The sequence below is a fragment of the Triplophysa dalaica genome, chromosome 13 (assembly GCF_015846415.1).
Source record: "Triplophysa dalaica isolate WHDGS20190420 chromosome 13, ASM1584641v1, whole genome shotgun sequence".
Taxonomy (NCBI): Eukaryota; Metazoa; Chordata; class Actinopteri; order Cypriniformes; family Nemacheilidae; genus Triplophysa; species Triplophysa dalaica.
Window position 1 is genome coordinate 22,991,079 of NC_079554.1, and position 19,150 is coordinate 23,010,228.

Sequence of the window (19,150 nt, forward strand, 5' to 3'; positions counted from 1 at the left end):
CTCGAGTGAAATGTAACCATACTTTAGACCGTTTGATTCTCTCCGCCATCGTCACTCTATTATGCGCGAGCTCTGTGTAGTGTGGGACAGACGGACATTTCGCGTGTGAGATTGCGAATAACGAAAAAAACAGGTAAATGTCTTTAATATTATGGCAAATTAGAAAGGGTTGGTCAGTTCAAATATGCTAGTTAACGTCTATTTATCAATAAAATAATGTTTTTCTTAATTTCTCCAGTACCGACAGCAGAACCGTTAACGTCAGAGCTTATCGATACTTCGGTCTTTTATAATTTAGCCCCGGGACCGATTAAGTACTGGGTTTCGGTACCCATCCCTAATTATGAATATGTAATGATAATTATACTCTTGATGTGAAATTGTGACTAAATAAAAACGTTACAAATGACGTCGTTATTAGCTTAATTTAAATTATCCAATATTCGAATATTCTCCCCGTGACCCGAGGTAGTTCGGATAAGCGGTAGAAAATGGAATGGAATATTCGAATATTCGTTTTTTATGAGCTCACATATTCGAATATTAAATTATTGAAAAATGCACATCCCTAGTTTTAGTCTTTTGTTGACATCAACACCAGCGAATGATAATGTAGGTTTGTTTTAAGCTCACACACTGCTGTTAATGCATAAGCCCTTTAAATTTGTGTGGATTTTGATTGGCTGTCAGTGTTCTAATGTTCATCAGCTGGAAAAAGACACTCTGATCTGTATCTGATCATTCCTCTGTATAGTTGAAGTTATTTGTTTTTTTTTAACTCTTTGTAAGATAATTTATCTCCACATATAGACGGTTTCATCGGACACACACTCTTGGCTGAAGTTAACCTCTGGTATTTGTTTGGTTAATGGTTTGTCCAGTGGCTAGTAATATTTATATTGTTTTAGATTTTATTCACATTAATATTGATTATATTCATATTTTATTGTACATCACTTGTATTAATTTAAATTAAAACTACCTGACAGTTATTGATTCTTTGCAGAGGTCTACTGGAAGTTAAGTTTGGCCACATAACTTTTTTTTTGTTGTTGAACAACAAAATTTTGTTGTCTATACAGTACTACAATGTGTACTTGACTTGAATGTTGTTCAGTTTGTGAAAGCACTTCAGGTTTAATGACTCAATCTCAAAGGTCATTTCTACTGAAAATAATGATTTTAGTTAAACGTTTTCAGAAAAATTATTTGCATACAGACAATCTGAATATAGTTAGTGTTCTGTAAAACCAATAGTGTTTATCATTTAAGTCTTAATTTCGATTTGAAGCTGAAGCACTTTTAATGTTGACTTTCATATTTGGATTGATGTAGTTGGATTAAGAACTTCGGAAGCACTATAGGATGCAGATGGAAGACAGACAGCAAAACAAAGAGAGAAAGAGAGGGACAGATTGAGAGAGAGAGATGCTGTTTTGGAACACGAAACACAGGTGAGATAAAAGTGACGGAGACAGAGAGAGAGAGAAAGACTGGGCAGACGGAAAACAAAGACTAACCAAAACAGAAGCATCAGAGAGGGGCGGGTGGGTCAGATTTTTTCATGGCTGGCTGCCGTTTCCATGGAGACAGAGCCAGGGAGTGATGTCTTACGCTCTGGTCGGGAGAGAGAGAGAGAGAGGGAGAGGGAGAGGATGCTGTAGTGTTTAGAGGTGATTGTATCATTGACTGTAGAGATGTGGAGGTCGTGATGCATCTCAGTAACATGAACATCATGATGTCATACGTCACCTGACAAACGCAGGTCACCTTTAGAGAGACATGATCAGTACAGAGCTCATGTATCGAGCGCTGGAGACTGATTTGTGTGAGAGTGGTTCTTCAGTGAGACAGGACAGTGTTTCATGTGTAGAATGAATTCAAAGGTCATGGGTTCATTGACTGTTCTGTTTTGTCCTTTATTCTTTCTTGCTCATCCTTTTACTTCTTCCTCTATCTCTCTCTCTCTCTCTCTATATCCCCCCGTCACCTTATCTCATTGCCTCTTTCACTGTTTAAACACATTACAATCAAGCCTCTCGGGAGGATGCCATTGGACCAAATGCATCCTGTTGCTAGGCAACTCGTTTCATCTGTCTCCTGGTGTTTCGGGGTAATTACACACACACACAGAGAGAGAGAGAGAGAGAGAGAGACACAGAGAGAGAGAGAGAGAGAGAGACAGAGAGACACGCAGAGAGAGAGATGAGATGCTCGTGTGAATGTTGTACTTATAATAAAGTCATTCAAGGTTATTATTGTTCATGTAAGTAAGACATAACCATTCATGTGAGCCAAAATGAAAAATGAGGGTTATCAAAAGGCAAAAATCCAACCCATAATCTGTTTCTCGGGTCAGTGAATGTAAATGTAAAACATTCAAACTCTATGACATAATGGGTTTATAATGATTAAAATGTAAAGTTGGAATTGTTAGTTTTGAAGTTTTTATGTCTTAGTTTAGGTCTTGAATTCAGCTCAACCTTTATAAGTATGATGTACCCAAGAATGGACCAAATAACGTGTTGTTTTTCATGACATGAGCTCATGCTTGTGTAGAAACATGCGGTGCTGTACACACTCATCACAACACTGTCATGATATCTGTCATGAATCAGCTGTCGTCTGTTGTGTTCTTGTTTGCTCAGAGGTTCATTGATTTATTTCTGTGATGAATCGCTGAGTTGATGAAAGAACAAATGAAAGAACGTCCTGTGTGTTAATGATGAATGTTGATATTGATGGTCTGCTGGAGACGAGAAGAGATTATTGTAGAAACACAGAGACGGCAGGACGTGATGTGTCAGAAAGAGTGCACACGAGAGTTTATTATGTTTATTCTGGTTCACAAGAAAACATTCTGCAGAAATAAACCAGTCTAGATCTGTGGTTCTCAACAGGGAGGCCTCAAGATGACAAAATTGTCTTGAAATTAGGGACGTCAACGTTAACCATTGCGATTCATTTTTCAGATTAACGTGTTTAAAATATTTAACGCAATTAACGCAGCATCTGTTTGTTGTGTCATCCTTTGTCTAGTTTACATTATACAATCATGCTCTTATTCGTGTACAGACTTTTAAAACCACTTATGGGCGTTTTGAAACAGTTGCTTTGTTCAGTGAAGAAAGACTGCTTCTAGCTGTGGGACGCGGCAAAAGGCAACGTGAGATCCAGTCTGATGTATACAGTCACGGGCTAAAGGCTGCGTCACTCAATCTCTGTCAGACAGCACATCAATATAAAGTTGAATGAATAAAAACACACAAGATTATGCCAGAAAGCCCGGTTTGTTGAAACAGTACTAATATCAGAATGTTGGCTATCATTCATAAAATGTTTAAGAAAGTTTTTTTTACCTTAATTTGAAGATTAAATGTAAAATTATTAGATCTATTAACGTTAAACATCACAAGCTTAAATGTAAGGAACTCTTCTCTTGTTCATGTCATTCAGTTGAGGGATGTGATTTATTTCATAAGGATGTAATGATGAGTTTATCGTTGTGTGTCATGAGTGTTTGTATAATCTGCCTGACCGTCCGTGCGGTCATTGAATGCATGTTGATGTTCAGGATATGAATGGTGTGGTCATGGATGAAGTGTGACACACGCGTGTCTCTGTGTTTGCGTTTCAGATACGTGAACACTCTACTGAAGCTAGTTCCGCAGGTTCTAAGGCTTCAGGAACAGTTACGAGACGCCATACAGAATGGAGACATGGAGACGTCACACGGCATCTGTCGAATCGCCGTCAGTCTGGGAGAAAACCATTCCAGGTACACAGCAGCTCTTTCTTCTATTTTCCTTAAATTCTGATGTGAGATAAAGACAGGAGTGTTATGTATTCCCCAAAATAATTTCAAGATTGATCTCAGGATAAAAATTAAGAAAAATCCAAATTCTCGTAAATATCATCTTAAAATGAAGACGGTTGTCTTAAATCTCAAAGGGTTAGACGTTCAATACATGTGGTTGTATCACATGTGACGTGTGTTGTATTGAGCCAGAATCATCATTTTGATGTTTACTTGCCATTAAGGAATATTTATATTGATTTAATAATGATAAGGTCTAGCTCACTTACTTAAGCTTTCATTATTAAACACAGAGTGCTTTTTTCCTTATTCTGGCACAAAGTGACTCGAAACACAGAGAGTCACAAGTATTATGCCATAGTAACACACAAAAAGTCAATATTTGAGCTAAAATGCGATTGTAAATGGTGTTTATCACATCACATGCTAATATATATAGGCTATATAAGAATGCGAGGTGCTTGTTACACACATAAAGTATAATGTACAGATAAATACACGAGCGAACGAGTATTATCATATATCATTTTATTCTTACGGCAAAAATAAGATTTTCTGATGAAAGTAGTTGAAAATGTGTGTTTTGTCCACTCGGTTGCCAGTTAGCGACAATCACAGCAAATAAACAATCTGTGTCAGAGCCGATTCCTCCCTTTCCTGCACTAATATGTTGCAAAGTTAGAAATGATTACCAAATTATTTCACAAATTTTGGGGAGTAATAGACAATTCTATTACGGTTATTTAAACGAGACGGCAGTATGGTCCGTAAATGTGACCTCCGGAGGACAAAACCTCTGAAACAAGCTGCTGATTGAGTTATATTTACATTATATCAACAAAACCACTGTAAACGTATAAATGATCAAATAAACACAGTGTAATGCTGGGTTCACACCACATGTGTTCCACTCTCTTCATTACTGTCGGGAAAAGTTCATTATTTTGGCGTGAGTGACCCTATCTGTCAAATATTTTCAACCTTCATGGAAGACAATCGGCCGCCTGATTTGAGTCATTCGCACCGTTTGCGTTGAGTTCACATCTATATGTGTCTTTGCATTGACTTTGTATGTAATTTACGTCCAGTGTGAGGACCAGGAGGGTTGGGGACGAACCCTAGCCAATATTTAGAATTTGGACTGCGATACCAAGACCAACCGCTAGGTGTCTATGTTACATACAGAACCTTTAAAGCTTTGACAATATAACTATTAATGACATTGAAATTATTTGACGAAGATAAGATTTGTTTGTAAATAACTAATGTTATTTACTGTAGAGTGACCTTAACAAAGGGTCTGGAAAGCAAACCAAACAAGGTGGAGAAATGTCATTTCAATGTTCCTAGTTGTGAAGTCTTCTGTGTTGTGTTGTGTTGTTGTGTTTCAGAGCTCTGTTAGAACAGGTGGAGCACTGGCAGAGTTTTCTGGCTTTGGTGAACATGATCATGTTCTGTACGGGTATCCCCGGTCACTACCCCGTCAACGAGACCACCAGCTCACTCACGCTAACCTTCTGGTACACGCTACAGGTGAGCATGGGCTCTGACATCATGAGAGAACGCTCTGGGATCAGTGCAGGTGTGTTGAGAGGTGTGTGTGTGTTTCAGGATGACATCATGTCGTTCGAGGCTGAGAGGCAGCAGGTGTATCTGCAGGTGTACAGGCCGGTGTATTTTCAGCTGGTGGATGTTCTGCTTCATAAAGCTCAGTTTCCTTCCGATGAAGAGTACGCTTCCTGGTCATCAGATGAGAAAGAACAGTTCAGGATCTACAGGTAACATAAAACATGAGTCTGTGTGGTGTTTTACATCCGAGGGTTAGATCCAGACGGCTGACCTTTGACCTGACCTCTGTTCTGTTAGGGTGGATATATCTGACACGTTGATGTACGTCTATGAGATGCTGGGAGCTGAATTACTCGGTAATCTGTACGAGAAACTGGGCCGACTGCTGACCAACACAGAACAAACATCATCATGGCAGGTGTGGAGATCATGAAATACACAACGACGGAAACACACGCTGGTCCTCATGAGGTTTGACGAGACTTGTGTTATGTTTTCCTCCAGCACACAGAAGCACTGCTGTATGGATTCCAGTCCATCGCTGAAACCATAGACGTCAACTACTCTGATGTCATTCCAGGACTCATCGGCCTCATCCCCAGAATCAACATCAATAACGTTCAGCTGGCTGATACTGTCATGTTCACCATCGGTGGGTGTGTGTGTGTGTGTGTGTGTGTGTATGTGTGTGTGTGATGAAGAGTGTGTGTGTTTGTGTGTGATGTGATGAAGAGTGTGTGTGTGTGTGTGTGTGATGAAGAGTGTGTGCGTGTGTGATGAAGAGTGTGTGCGTGTGTGATGAAGAGTGTGTGCGTGTGTGATGAAGAGTGTGTGATGAAGAGTGTGTGATGAAGAGTGTGTGATGAAGAGTGTGTGATGAAGAGTGTGTGATGAAGAGTGTGTGATGAAGAGTGTGTGTGTGTGTGTGATGAAGAGTGTGTGTGTGTGTGATGAAGAGTGTGTGTGTGTGTGTGTGATGAAGAGTGTGTGTGGGTGTGTGATGAAGAGTGTGGGGTGTGTGATGAAGAGTGTGTGCGTGTGTGATGAAGAGTGTGTGCGTGTGTGATGAAGAGTGTGTGCGTGTGTGATGAAGAGTGTGTGCGTGTGTGATGAAGAGTGTGTGATGAAGAGTGTGTGCGTGTGTGATGAAGAGTGTGTGCGTGTGTGATGAAGAGTGTGTGCGTGTGTGATGAAGAGTGTGTGCGTGTGTGATGAAGAGTGTGTGCGTGTGTGATGAAGAGTGTGTGCGTGTGTGATGAAGAGTGTGTGCGTGTGTGATGAAGAGTGTGTGCGTGTGTGATGAAGAGTGTGTGTGCGTGTGTGATGAAGAGTGTGGGGTGTGTGATGAAGAGTGTGTGTGTGTGTGATGAAGAGTGTGGGGTGTGTGATGAAGTGTGTGTGCGTGTGTGATGAAGAGTGTGTGCGTGTGTGATGAAGAGTGTGTGCGTGTGTGATGAAGAGTGTGTGATGAAGAGTGTGTGTGTGTGTGTGATGAAGAGTGTGGGGTGTGTGATGAAGTGTGTATGCGTGTGTGATGAAGAGTGTGTGTGTGATGAAGAGTGTGGGGTGTGTGATGAAGAGTGTGTGTGTGTGTGTGATGAAGAGTGTGTGTGTGTGTGTGTGATGAAGAGTGTGTGCGTGTGTGTGTGATGAAGAGTGTGTGCGTGTGTGTGTGATGAAGAGTGTGTGTGTGTGTGTGATGAAGAGTGTGTGCGTGTGTGTGTGATGAAGAGTGTGTGTGTGTGTGTGTGTGTGATGAAGAGTGTGTGCGTGTGTGTGTGATGAAGAGTGTGGGGTGTGTGATGAAGTGTGTGTGCGTGTGTGATGAACAGTGTGTGCGTGTGTGATGAAGAGTGTGTGTGTTCGTGTGTGATGAAGTGTGTGTGCGTGTGTGATGAAGTGTGTGTGTGTGATGAAGAGTGTGTGCGTGTGTGATGAAGAGTGTGTGCGTGTGTGATGAAGAGTGTGTGATGAAGAGTGTGTGTGCGTGTGTGATGAAGAGTGTGTGCGTGTGTGATGAAGAGTGTGTGCGTGTGTGTGTGTGATGAAGAGTGTGTGATGAAGAGTGTGTGATGAAGAGTGTGTGATGAAGAGTGTGTGATGAAGAGTGTGTGATGAAGAGTGTGTGATGATGTGTGGTGTTTTCTCTGGGTCAGAGAGAGTTGTGATGCTGTTGTGTTGTCTGCAGGAGCTCTGGCCGAGTGGTTAGCAGATCATCCGGTGATGTTGAGCAGCGTCCTGCCGCTGGTGTTACAGGCGCTGGGGAATCCAGATCTCTCCGTTTCCAGCGTCTCAACACTCAAGAAGATCTGCAGAGAGTGTAAATTTGACCTGCCTCCATACGCCAGCAATATAGTCGCTGTGTCACAGGTAACACACACACTTCTGTCATTACACACGCGTGTAGGAGAAACACATGCACTGTTCTTACTCTCTCTCTCTCTCTCTCTCTCTAATGACAGGAGGTGCTGATCAAACAGATTCATAAGGTGAGTGTGTTCAGACAAGAAAGTTACCATCAGTGTACTGCTAATGTTTACTTTATGATGTTAAACTCTCTCTCTCTCTCTCTCTCTCTCTCTCTCCCTGTGTCTCTCTCTCTCCCTGTGTCTCTCTCTCTCTCACTGTCTCTCTCACTGTCTCTCTCTCTGTCTCTCTCTCTCTGTCTCTCTGTCTCTCTCTCTCTCTATCATTCTCTCTCTCTCTCTGTCTCTCTCTCTCTCTATCATTCTCTCTCTGTCTCTCTCTCTCTCTCTCTGTCTCTCTCTATCATTCTCTCTATCATGCTCTCTCTGTCTCTCTCTCTCTCTCTCTCTCTCTCTCTCTCTCTCTCCCTGTCTCTCTCTCTCTCTCTCTCTATCATTCTCTCTATCATTCTCTCTCTCTCTATCATTCTCTCTATCATTCTCTCTCTATCTATCTCTCTCTCTCTATCATTCTCTCTCTCTCTCTCTCTCTCTCTCTCTATCATTCTCTCTCTGTCTCTCTCTGTCTCTCTCTCTCTATCATTCTCTCTCTCTCTGTCTCTCTCTATCATTCTCTCTCTCTCTCTCTCTCTCTATCTGTCCCTCTCTCTCTCTATCATTCTCTCTATCATTCTCTCTCTCTCTATCATTCTCTCTCTCTCTCTCTCTCTGTCTCTCTCTCTGCAGACGAGTCAGTGTATGTGGTTAATGCAGGCGTTAGGGTTTCTGTTGTCTGCGTTGCCCGTGCAGGAGATTTTAAAGAATCTTCACTCTCTCATCACTCCGTACATCCAGCAGCTTGAGAAACTGGCAGAAGAGACGGTAAGAATCACTCGGTGTTGTTGTTGTTCTCTCTGCTCTCAGGTCTCAGTTTGGCCGGGATCCACCTGAACAGACGCTGTGTGTATATGAGCAGAACATTTCTCAGCAGGCACGGATTGAATCACCACAGTCTAATGTTCTCAAGTTCTCTGCTCTTAAACTATGTTCCCATTTATCAGATCAGCATAGCAACACCTTGGCAACCACATACAACAGTGAAAATTACACAAGCAAGTCTCCGTCAACCGGAAGTTATTTCATATTCTGAGGCATTTTGAATGTTAAAAAAATGGTGGGCATGGCTTTTATCTTTCTCTGCGACTTGATTGGATGTATAAAACAGCCGTTGCATTTTGAAATAGAACCGGCAGCAAACTGACAGCTGAAGGGGAGGAGTTAACAGATGCTCCGCCCAAGCCGACTATAGTCACTTTATAGTCATTTTCAGATTATTACTGAAGATTATGAGGGCACATGGATTTTAAGAAAATGACCCACATTGATAAACTGTTTACTATAAACACTGCAATATTTCATGAAAAAATAGCGATTGTCATTTTTTATTTGACTGGGACTTTAAAGGTAGTCTTTAGGAAATGTAAAATGTAGTTTTGAAACATAATAAAACCTGATTTTCTAATGTCCCCGGGCTGTCTGGTTCCTCTCAGTAAGACATGACATCAGCCTCAGTAATCAGACAGTGATCATGTGATCCCACAGTGACCTCTGCTGGTGAATGATCGCCTCTACAGCAGCAGACAGAAATGTGTCACTCAAGAATGAGCACAGAAATAATAATCACTGACATTTCTTTGATACGCCCACAGCGCTCCGAGCACACACAGTTGCTTGGTCTATAAACACCATGACCTGTGCTGGGTTTTACCCTTTTTTTCTTCTATTTTTCTTGTTTCTTCTTGTAAAGCTGCTTTGGAATAATGCACATTGTGAAAAGAGATATATATATATATATATTAGTGGTGGGCATAGATTAATTTTCTTAATCTAGATTAATTTTAAGATTAATTCTGCCGAAGGCATTCATAATATGTGTGCTACCCAAATAATGACTAAAAGTAAGTCTTTGAGAACGGGTTTCTCAAACCAGGTGGCGCATTAGACCAGGGGCTCATCTCCTGTTTCCAAAATGCATCACAAACTGCTTGAGAAAGCTGTTCTACTATGATAATTGGTGATGAAAATTAAATTATGTTCAATAAGATGAACTTGTGTTTACTTCCGCATTAGCTAAGGGATGATTTCCGTTTAGGTGGTACTTGAGACTGGAAGAGCTCCTATAGTACATTTACATTTAGTCATTTAGCAGACGCTTTTATCCAAAGCGACTTACAAAGAGTTAGAGAGCAACAAGAGATGTGTCATACAGGAGCCATAATACATTAGATCTCAATACAAAGTTACTGGTTTCAACTAAAGCTAGACCACTACCTGTTGAGAGAAAGTGTTTTTTTTAAACCAATTCCGCATTGCACAAGGTGCAAACAACCTTAGTCTTGTCGATGTTTCTATTGGGAAGCTTCTTAAAAATGAATATTCCCTGAAGCAAACCCGGCGGCTTCATAGCTGCATCCATGTTAGCACGTCACTTTTGATGCGGTAATTTCACAGAAACGTTATGTTGTGATCATACCAAACGCGAATGGCGTGTCAAGCGCGAGTGATTTATATGTTAATGCAAAGAGCCAATAGACCTACTTGCTGCTTGAATCGCGCGAATGAAGCCCTGATTATGAGATGATGAGGCGGCTTCTGCTTCCGCGAATGACACGAATCACGCGAGTTGAAAATCTCGTTCTCGCTCCGTACAGTGCAGTTAAGCTGGTATACATCCGCGCTAAAATATCAAGGTGAAAGTCATCATAGCTTGCGTAGAATAGACCCAGCTCCCAACACAACTTTGAGAATAGATTAACGGCGACATTTTTTTTAACGCGCGATAACGCCGTTAACGGCCCACCACTAATATATATTGAATTGAATTGACACACTCTGTGTGTCCTTTTGTCTGATGCTGTTGTGTGATTTCAGCCGAACCCCTCGAATAAACTGGCCATTATTCACATCCTGGGTCTGCTGTCCAATCTCTTCACCACACTGGACATCAGCAAACAGGAGGAGGAGTCAGGAGAGAGCGCCCCGCCCGTTAAATCTGCCCCGCCTCAGACCGGACCCAATCCTGTAAGCTCCTCCCACCTCCTCTGTGTTAGCCTAATGCAGAAGTTGTGCAGATGTTGACCTGTGATCGTGTGTGTGTGTTTCAGGTGGTGGTGGTGCTCCAGCAGGTCTTTGCTTTAATCCAGACTGTTCTCAGTAAATGGCTGAATGATTCACAGGTGGTGGAGGTAAGAATCATCTCATCACGTCCACTTTAACTCAACAGCGAGGTTCATTTTATCTCTTTCTCTCTCTCTCTCTCTCTCTCTCTCTCTCTCTCTCTCGGTCAGGCGGTGTGTGCTATCTTTGAGAAGTCTGTGAAAACTCTCCTGCATGATTTTGCTCCGATGGTGTCTCAGTTGAGTGAGATGTTGGGTCAGATGTACAGAACGATACCTCAGGCGTCAGCTCTGGATTTGACCCGTCAGGTATGTGAGTGTTTGTGTGTTCATCACTGGAGCTGTTTTCATCCTTCTCATGATGTTCTGATGTGCGTTTACAGATGGTTCATATATTTGCCAGCGAAACGGATCATTTCCCACCAATCAAAGATCTGTTTGAACTGGTCACTTCTGTCACGCTCACCATCTTCCAGCAAGGTAAAAACAGTCAGAGAACCTGAAGGAAACCATGTGCTTGATGTTTAACACGTGTGTACACACACACACGCTCAGAACCGACGAAGACATTTTGACACTTTCTCTTCAGGAGTGTCACAGATGAATAGAGATGTTGGTTTGGATCTGAGAGACGTGTGTGTGTGTGTCTTCTAGGGATGTAACGCTTCTGATCTCACGATGCGTTTAATCCCAATTTTTGTACAGAATGAGTTAAAATAAACAACCGCCCTTTTATTATTTCTCTAATGCTGCACAATTCCTTGTAAAATAAAAATATACGTTATGTCAAAATTCCATAATACAAAAGTCTTTAATGGAAAACAAACTTAAGACTTTGTCTGTGCTAGTCCTAACTTTTTTTGAACCAATTTTGCAGAAAAACAGCGGCCCCTGCTGTTCAAAACATGTCCTGCGGTGATTATAATGTCACATATCATAATGGATTTTCAACCGGTGAACCGTTACATCCCCACATTCTTCACTTGTGTTTATCTGTGACCACTAACATGTTTATCTCGAGCAGGTGACCGTCAGGACCGGCCGTGTCTTTGTTTTCTGGGAAAGGGCGGGTTGGAGTCGGGTGGGTGAGGTTTGGGTTTGTGGGCGGAGTCTTGTTTGGAGTGTGGGAACAGTAAGGGGGGGGTCAAGGACACGAATGAAAAGAGAGCAAATGCAGTGACAGTACCAGGTGCCTCCTGGGTTCCCACTCCAAACCCACAGTTTGATTTCTCTTTCTTTCCTTTCTTACGTTTCTTTTCTTTCTCTCCTTACTTCTGTTTCTGTTGCTCCGTCGTTCAGAACGGATTCATTAATCTGTGTTTTTAGTTCGTCTTCTCCTCTTTCTTCTGTCACGCGTTTCACATGACTGTTGGATTTGTTCTGTTGCTGTTTGTATATATTCTTATTATTTCTTAAGTTTCATCTTTATTATATTTTAGGGCCCAGGGATCATCCTGATATTGTTGATTCATTTATGCAGCTCCAAGCTCAGGTGTGTTTTTGGTTTCTTATTTCATTCACTTTGGGTTTCACTCTTTCTCTTGCTGTCTTTCTTCGTCTCTTTATCCTCCCCTCCGTCCGCTGTCACCGCCTCTTTTTTGACCCTCGTTTTGCTCGACCTGAGGTGTTGACCCGCCGCCGGATGATTGACAGCTCATGTGGAGAGCCGCAAGTTAGGACCCAAGTGAAAAGATTTCAAGGAAAGACGTATATGTGATGTTTTATTCTGACATCAGATGTCACAGTCAGTCAGAACAGTGTATTGTCACAATCATAGACAGGTTTGAGGGGCGGAGCTATCCAACATGACACACACACACAAAGTGAGAAACTAACATTAACACAGAAGAGATGCGTGTTGTGAAGTAGTCTTCACTCGCTGTCCACAAGGGTTTTGTCACGGTTCAAACACCAGTCTGTAGATAAAGTATAATATTAATAATAACATACCAAGTAAACAACTCACTCACACAAATCAAGATGTTGTGCATGTACGTTCTAGAATCTTGATCAAATTCTAATATTAAAGGAGCAACTAAATGTTGATGATCATTTACTCACCCTCATGTCATCAAAGATGTTTCTGTGTTTGTTTCTTTAGTGGAAAAGAAATGAAGGTTTTTGATGAAAACATTCCAGGATTTTTCTCCATATAGTGACTTCAATGGACTCTTATTAAAAAAACTTATTTTAAAGAAGATGAGTGATGGTTTCTCTAGATAAGACCTTTATTCATGGTCTGGTGTGGTTTAAAGTCCTTTGAAGCTGCACTGAAACTGTCATTTTCACCTTCAAGTGTTTGGAGTCCATTGAAGTCACTATATGGAGAAAAATCCTGGAATGTTTTCATCAAAAACCTTCATTTCCTTTCCACTTAAGAAACAAACACAGAAACATCTTTGATGACATGAGGGCGAGTAAATGATCATCAACATTTCTTGTGAAAGTGAACTACTCCTTTAAGAGAAGAATTCATACTGTATAAACACAGAAACACTAGATCTGGTTTGTAATGAATGTGTAAATATGGATGTCAAGGGTCAGAGTTGAAGGAGATTATAACCCAGCAGACATCACAGACCCTGTGTCTCCATCAGCTCTGTTGTTCAGTAGTCGGGGCACTGAAATGTTTCTTCCCTAAAACTTCCCACAATGCATTGCAAAAGCAAGGGAGCATCGATGCTTCCTGTGTTCCCTTACCAGACATCACGCGACAAGTTTTGAAGACGAAATCACACGAGTCAACTCGATGAACTTCATGAAAAGCCACAGAACTTTTGAAAAGACAAATGCTCATGTATGTTCTGTATTAACAAATGTTGCTAACCGAATTATGAAAGTGTTTCTCATGTCTACTTCAACCAGTCTTTCAAATAATGAAGTCAGAGAGATGTGAGTTCTGCCGGTTGTTGATTAATAACAACTTTAAAGTGTCAGAACGCACTCACACAGTCCCGTCACAGGGACACTTCACCCAAAAATGAAAAATTCTGTCATCATTTACTCTCCAGATGTGTAAAAATGACTTTGTTCTGATGAACACAGAGGCAGATATTTGGAAGAATGCTTATAACCAGACAGATTTTGCCCCCCGTTGACTCCCATAGGTGGAAAAATGAGAACGACAGTCAAAAGTCACATTCTTCAAAATATCTTCTTTTGTGTTTAACAGAACAGTATTTGGTAACACTTTCCTTGAAGCATGTATGTATAGTGAATTATAAAGAGTTATTAAAGGGTCAAATTCATTATAATTCTTCATAATGTGTGTTGTAATGCATTATATGTAGTTCTAAACAATGAATTGCTAAGTGTTATAATGTATTAACTGTAATAACAATTATTTATAAGACATAACAATGCATTAAAAGGTGCATTACCACTCTTTTAAACTACTTTTATAATGCATTATAATGACGAGGAAGGAAAGGAAAGTGTTTTGTCCTACTATGGGAGTCAACGGGGGCAAATCTGATATTTGGGTGAAGTGTCCCTTGCAGTGAACAGTGTCCTTACCTGTGTACACCACACACTGATTCACCACCTCAGGAGCTGATGAAGACACGAGGAGAGAGAATCCCCTCATCAGTATGTCTGTCATGGTCACACGAGCACTGAAGGGCCTAAACTCCTTCATCTCAGTGACGTCTGATGAATCGCCTCTGGTGTTCTGCGTCTTTGGTCCTCATGAGTTTCTTCCTTCTGTCTCTCTCTTTCTCTGATATCCTCTCATCCTCAATAAGTTTCTTAATGCATCAGTTGTCTTTATTCTTACATGTTACTTAGATTTATGTTGCAACTGAGCAGAGGAAGTAGCCATCAAAGAGAAACAAAAGAAATGAATCAATCATCATACCTTTAGTTTCTATTGAGTTTGAGTTTTTTTCTGTTGCCATTGGAAGAGTTTAGACGCACACAGAGGGAGTGAGCGATGGCGGGTGGGCGCAGCCGGGTGATTGACAGGGTTCCGGGGGCGGGGTTTAAGTCATGTGCTGTGTTCATTGGCTCTGTCTGATTCGTAGGCGCTCAAGCGGAAGCCTGATTTATATTTATCTGAGAGTCTCGACGTGAAAGCCGTGTTCCACTGTGGTAAGTCTGTTTCTCACGTCTAAATCACTCTTCACACGCATGTACGTGATGTCTCGTCTCTGATGTCTCTGTGATTTGCGTCCGCAGGACTGCTGTCGCTAAAGTTTCCTGAAGCTCCTACAGTTAAATCCACGTGCCTCTTCTTTGTAAGTCAGACTGAGAAACGGCACGAAGGTTCAGTTCTTTCTGTCACTTTCACATCATTTCACCTGGTTAAATAAAACCTGTCCATCATCAGTTTCATAGAGATGTGTTGTTGAAGTCTTCAGTGTGAACTAGAGCTGTCAAAAGATCCATTAATGGCATCAGAAGAAACCTTTGTGTTTACATCATATACTGGACGTCTGTGTACGGTTCACATTTATTTTCTATTTGTAAGCACGTACGAAAAATACCAAATATAAACATTTATATATCATTTCAATTATTGGTAAATAAAAAGAAACACATGTAAATATTTCCTAATATATATATAAATACATGTACAGTATGTGTGTTTACAAGTACAAAATGAATACAGGGTGTCCGCGGGGGCTAAAGGCCGTGGCAGATTGAGTCTGTAATTTGCGTCAGAATTTTCCGCACGTTTAAAGATAAATACAACCTCACATTGGATGCACCGATCCGATACTCTGGATCGAAATTGGGGCCGATCCGGGTCTTTTTTGCTGGATCGGGAATCGGACTGACGGGTTCTCTTCAGTCCGATCCGTTGCGATACCCGTGGATGTTACTATAAAACTTCAAAAAGGACTAACTATCAGGAAATAATCCATAAATGTTGTCATGCACTGTATTCGTTGTCATGTATTTTGATAGCTTTATGTGAGGAATAAACCAATATAGCATAAATAAATAACTCTGACCTCCGCTGGTGCGGTCATTTGTCAATCTCAATCCAGCATGCGTGTGTCCGGGAACATTCAGGACGTTACTCGTTACAAAGTTTTCAATATTCTTCATAACCACTAGATAATAGACGCGGTCTATGTTATGCGTCATTCATACATAACTTTTAACTTTAGGATGGATGCAATGTGTATGATTTAAACACATAACATATCTCTTCTCTTTGTTTTATAACTGTTTTGAACTTGGGAAGCAAAGATCCCCGCGACAACAGGATCATCTCAATCCGGGATGCTCGTGAGGGAAGCGGGTGCATTAAGCGCATCATTCTGCGTCCGATACGCATGACTTTAAATAACGTAGAAGCGAATGTATTAAGCGCATCATTTTGTGTCCAGGATGTGCATGTGCGAGTTTGGACACTTTTATAATGTGATAGCTTTGTGTAAGAAACACGGATTTATTTGATAAACATTTTGTACGTATCTAAGCTTTATCAGACCAGATTTTTGTTTTGTAAGTTTAATACATTACTTAATTACATTTATAAAATCATACTTTTCTACTTTTAAAAGTAAAAATACTTAAGTAAAGGAAAGTGGTAGATTTTAATGTTCTCACGGATTTAAAGTAAAAAAAAACATTTGTTTATGGACTGTAGTGGAGTAAGTATGATGTGCTTCATACTGTAGGGAAGTATTTTTTGTCCAAAGTACTCTTATAAAGTACAGATATTTTAAAAGTAAACATGCTTAAGAACTATCCACCTCTGGCAATAAAATATGCAAGTCTACTTTGATCATGAAAAACAGTGCTAGTATCAGATCGGATAAGGATCGGCATCGGCCGATATCCGGAATCGGAATCGGATCGGCAAGGAAAAAGTAGTATCGGTGCATCCCTAATTGTGTCAATCACATTTTGTCCTTCATAAAAAACGTCGCCAAATGTGAAAAGGACCTTAACACTGGGTTCACACCAAACCCGAATTAAGCGTTTTGCGCAATTAAATAACATACAAAGTCAATGGAAAGACCCATATAGACGTGAACTCGCAGGAGGCGTGCGAATGATGCTTATCGGGCGGTGATAATGGACGTCAATCTCGTCATCGGCGAAGGTGAAAAAATATTTGTCAGATCGCGTCACTCACTTGAAAATGACAAACTTTTCCCGCAAGTAATAAAGAGCGCGGTTGGTGTGAACCCAGAAAAAGACTTTTATAGTAAATTGAAGTTAAAGTGTCGGCGATGTAGGATTAAAACTTGAAGTGCTGATGAGGTCTTAAACATGAGTATTACGATTATGATTTACTCTGTAATATGGCCAGTACACAGATATATGATGTAACACAAACTTTTCTTCTCATTGATGGCATTTAATCATTAATCGCAGCCTGTGTGTACGTGGAGTTTGATGAAATGAGTTTTGAATGTTGTTTGACGTGCAGACGGAACTCATACCGCGCTGTGCAGACGTTCCTCCCGTCGCTCGGCTCCTTCATGAAGACGGTAAACTCCTGCTGTCGGCCGTACTGGAGGTTTGTCACGTTTGTCGGTCGGTATGAACGAGAACTTAAGAGTTTGCTGTCACACTCAAACCTTCATGTGTTCGTCATCAGGCGATCGGCGGTGGGTCGTCTCGCTGCCTCATGGATCAGTTCGCTGAGATTCTCTTCTGTCTGAACAAACATTGCTTCTCTCTATTGACGGTGTGGCTCAAAGAAGCTCTGAGATCTCCGGGCTTTCCGTCCTCGCGCGTGACAGATGAACAGAAGGACACCTTCAGTCAGCAGGTGCTCAGGTGAGCAGCAGTCCGGCGGCGGGACGTTTACGTGTCACATGAATCTAAACTCATCTGTGTGTTTTGTGTGTGAAGGGAGCGAGTGAACAAGCGTCGTGTGAAGGACATCGTGAAGGAGTTCACGCTGGTGTGTCGTGGACTTCACGGAACCGAGTACGCCGCAGACTACTGAGTGCAAACAGACTCTGAGGAAAACCTGAACTCCCAGAATCCCTTTTGCCGCAACACAACACGTGAATGACACGCTGTCAGAAGAACTGTGATGGAAAGAAGCGTGTAGGACGGGGATCTTTCTCTCTCTTTCTCTCTCTCTGGATAGTTTGGTGTTTTGAGGCCTGACGGGCGATCTGAACATCTTTCCTGCATCTCACGGCATGTTCGCTGTAACGGTTCTTTGATTCGCTCACCTTCTAGATCTTCCGTGGCTCTTGGGCTGTTTCCCTGTGACCATTCTGTTTGAACAGAGAAATAGTGTTAGTTGAATGTGTTTTGGATTTTGGAGATGCTGAACAGCATATATATATATAAACACACACACACATATATATAAATAAATATATATATCATATATCGACATGCACTTGTAATAATGTAGTAAAGTTTGTGTGCTGCTAACAGAGAGAGGGACCATCGCCGAATGAATCTTCTCTGCGGCTTTATCCGTCTAACACCTCACGCTTGATTCTGACAAAATATTGTGCTGGTTTACTAAAGCAGATGAATGTCTTCAGAGATCAGCTCAGCAGTATGTCTCGCAACAAATGAGACGGAGAGAGAGAAATACAACAGTTCTGTTCATGCTTGTTTCTGTCTTTTGGGCTGATGTCCGAACAATTCAACAAAACACTCCAAATGTTGAACTTTGCTGTAGCTGAAGATCAAGTGCCATTAGACTCATCGTCACATCTTTAACAAATAATGAGTCCAGACGTCTGTGTAGAGCGTGTCTATATTGAGTACTCTTGAAGTGTGTGTCTCGTGGGCTCGTCTCAGTTGACAGAATTTTCACATTGGAACAGTGTACACGTGTCTTTATGATTGCTTGTGTGTGCAGATGTGTGTTTAATGACTTCTCAGTGCACTTATCATGACATGAAACGCGATCACGTCTCTCTCTCTCTCTCGTTTAACCCTTCTGCTGCCTGCAGACATGTAGCATGTGTGTTGTGTTACATATGAGATGGTGTGGACCAGTGAACGAGGCTGTTTTAATGTGATTGTATAGTGAGAATAAAGGGAGAGATGGAGTCAAATGTACATGAGCTATTCCTTTTTTGTACCTTGTTTTAATTTATTAAATACATCCATGATGGCAACACTGGTCTCTGTGTTCTTATTGTTTGTGTGTCAAAAACAAGACTGCTTCAAAATTCAATGCAACAAAACCAGCTTACGGGTCAATATTTCAATAATTGAGACTTTTACATCATCTGAATGCTGAA

At 41.2% G+C, this 19,150-nt stretch overlaps 1 protein-coding gene across 2 annotated transcripts in view; it reads left to right on the top strand.

The window, feature by feature from the left end:
* ipo13b (importin 13b) overlaps positions 1-19,024 on the top strand; it is a 46,949-nt gene extending 27,925 nt beyond the window's left edge. Inside the window, exons 4-21 of one of the 2 annotated variants that reach the window (XM_056765051.1) lie at positions 3,638-3,778; positions 5,209-5,350; positions 5,429-5,595; positions 5,684-5,804; positions 5,891-6,038; positions 7,575-7,756; positions 7,849-7,875; positions 8,539-8,673; positions 10,723-10,872; positions 10,956-11,036; positions 11,139-11,276; positions 11,351-11,447; positions 12,407-12,459; positions 14,990-15,056; positions 15,144-15,202; positions 17,356-17,445; positions 17,527-17,708; positions 17,784-19,024. In XM_056765051.1, coding sequence (XP_056621029.1) covers positions 3,638-3,778; positions 5,209-5,350; positions 5,429-5,595; positions 5,684-5,804; positions 5,891-6,038; positions 7,575-7,756; positions 7,849-7,875; positions 8,539-8,673; positions 10,723-10,872; positions 10,956-11,036; positions 11,139-11,276; positions 11,351-11,447; positions 12,407-12,459; positions 14,990-15,056; positions 15,144-15,202; positions 17,356-17,445; positions 17,527-17,708; positions 17,784-17,880 — 2,077 coding nt within the window. In that variant the 3' untranslated portion in view covers positions 17,881-19,024. Of the gene's footprint in view, positions 1-3,637; positions 3,779-5,208; positions 5,351-5,428; positions 5,596-5,683; positions 5,805-5,890; positions 6,039-7,574; positions 7,757-7,848; positions 7,876-8,538; positions 8,674-10,722; positions 10,873-10,955; positions 11,037-11,138; positions 11,277-11,350; positions 11,448-12,406; positions 12,460-14,989; positions 15,057-15,143; positions 15,203-17,355; positions 17,446-17,526; positions 17,709-17,783 lie in introns of those variants that run through there. The other variant, XR_008908706.1, reaches the window with a different exon arrangement.
* The last annotated feature ends 126 nt before the right edge of the window (positions 19,025-19,150 follow it).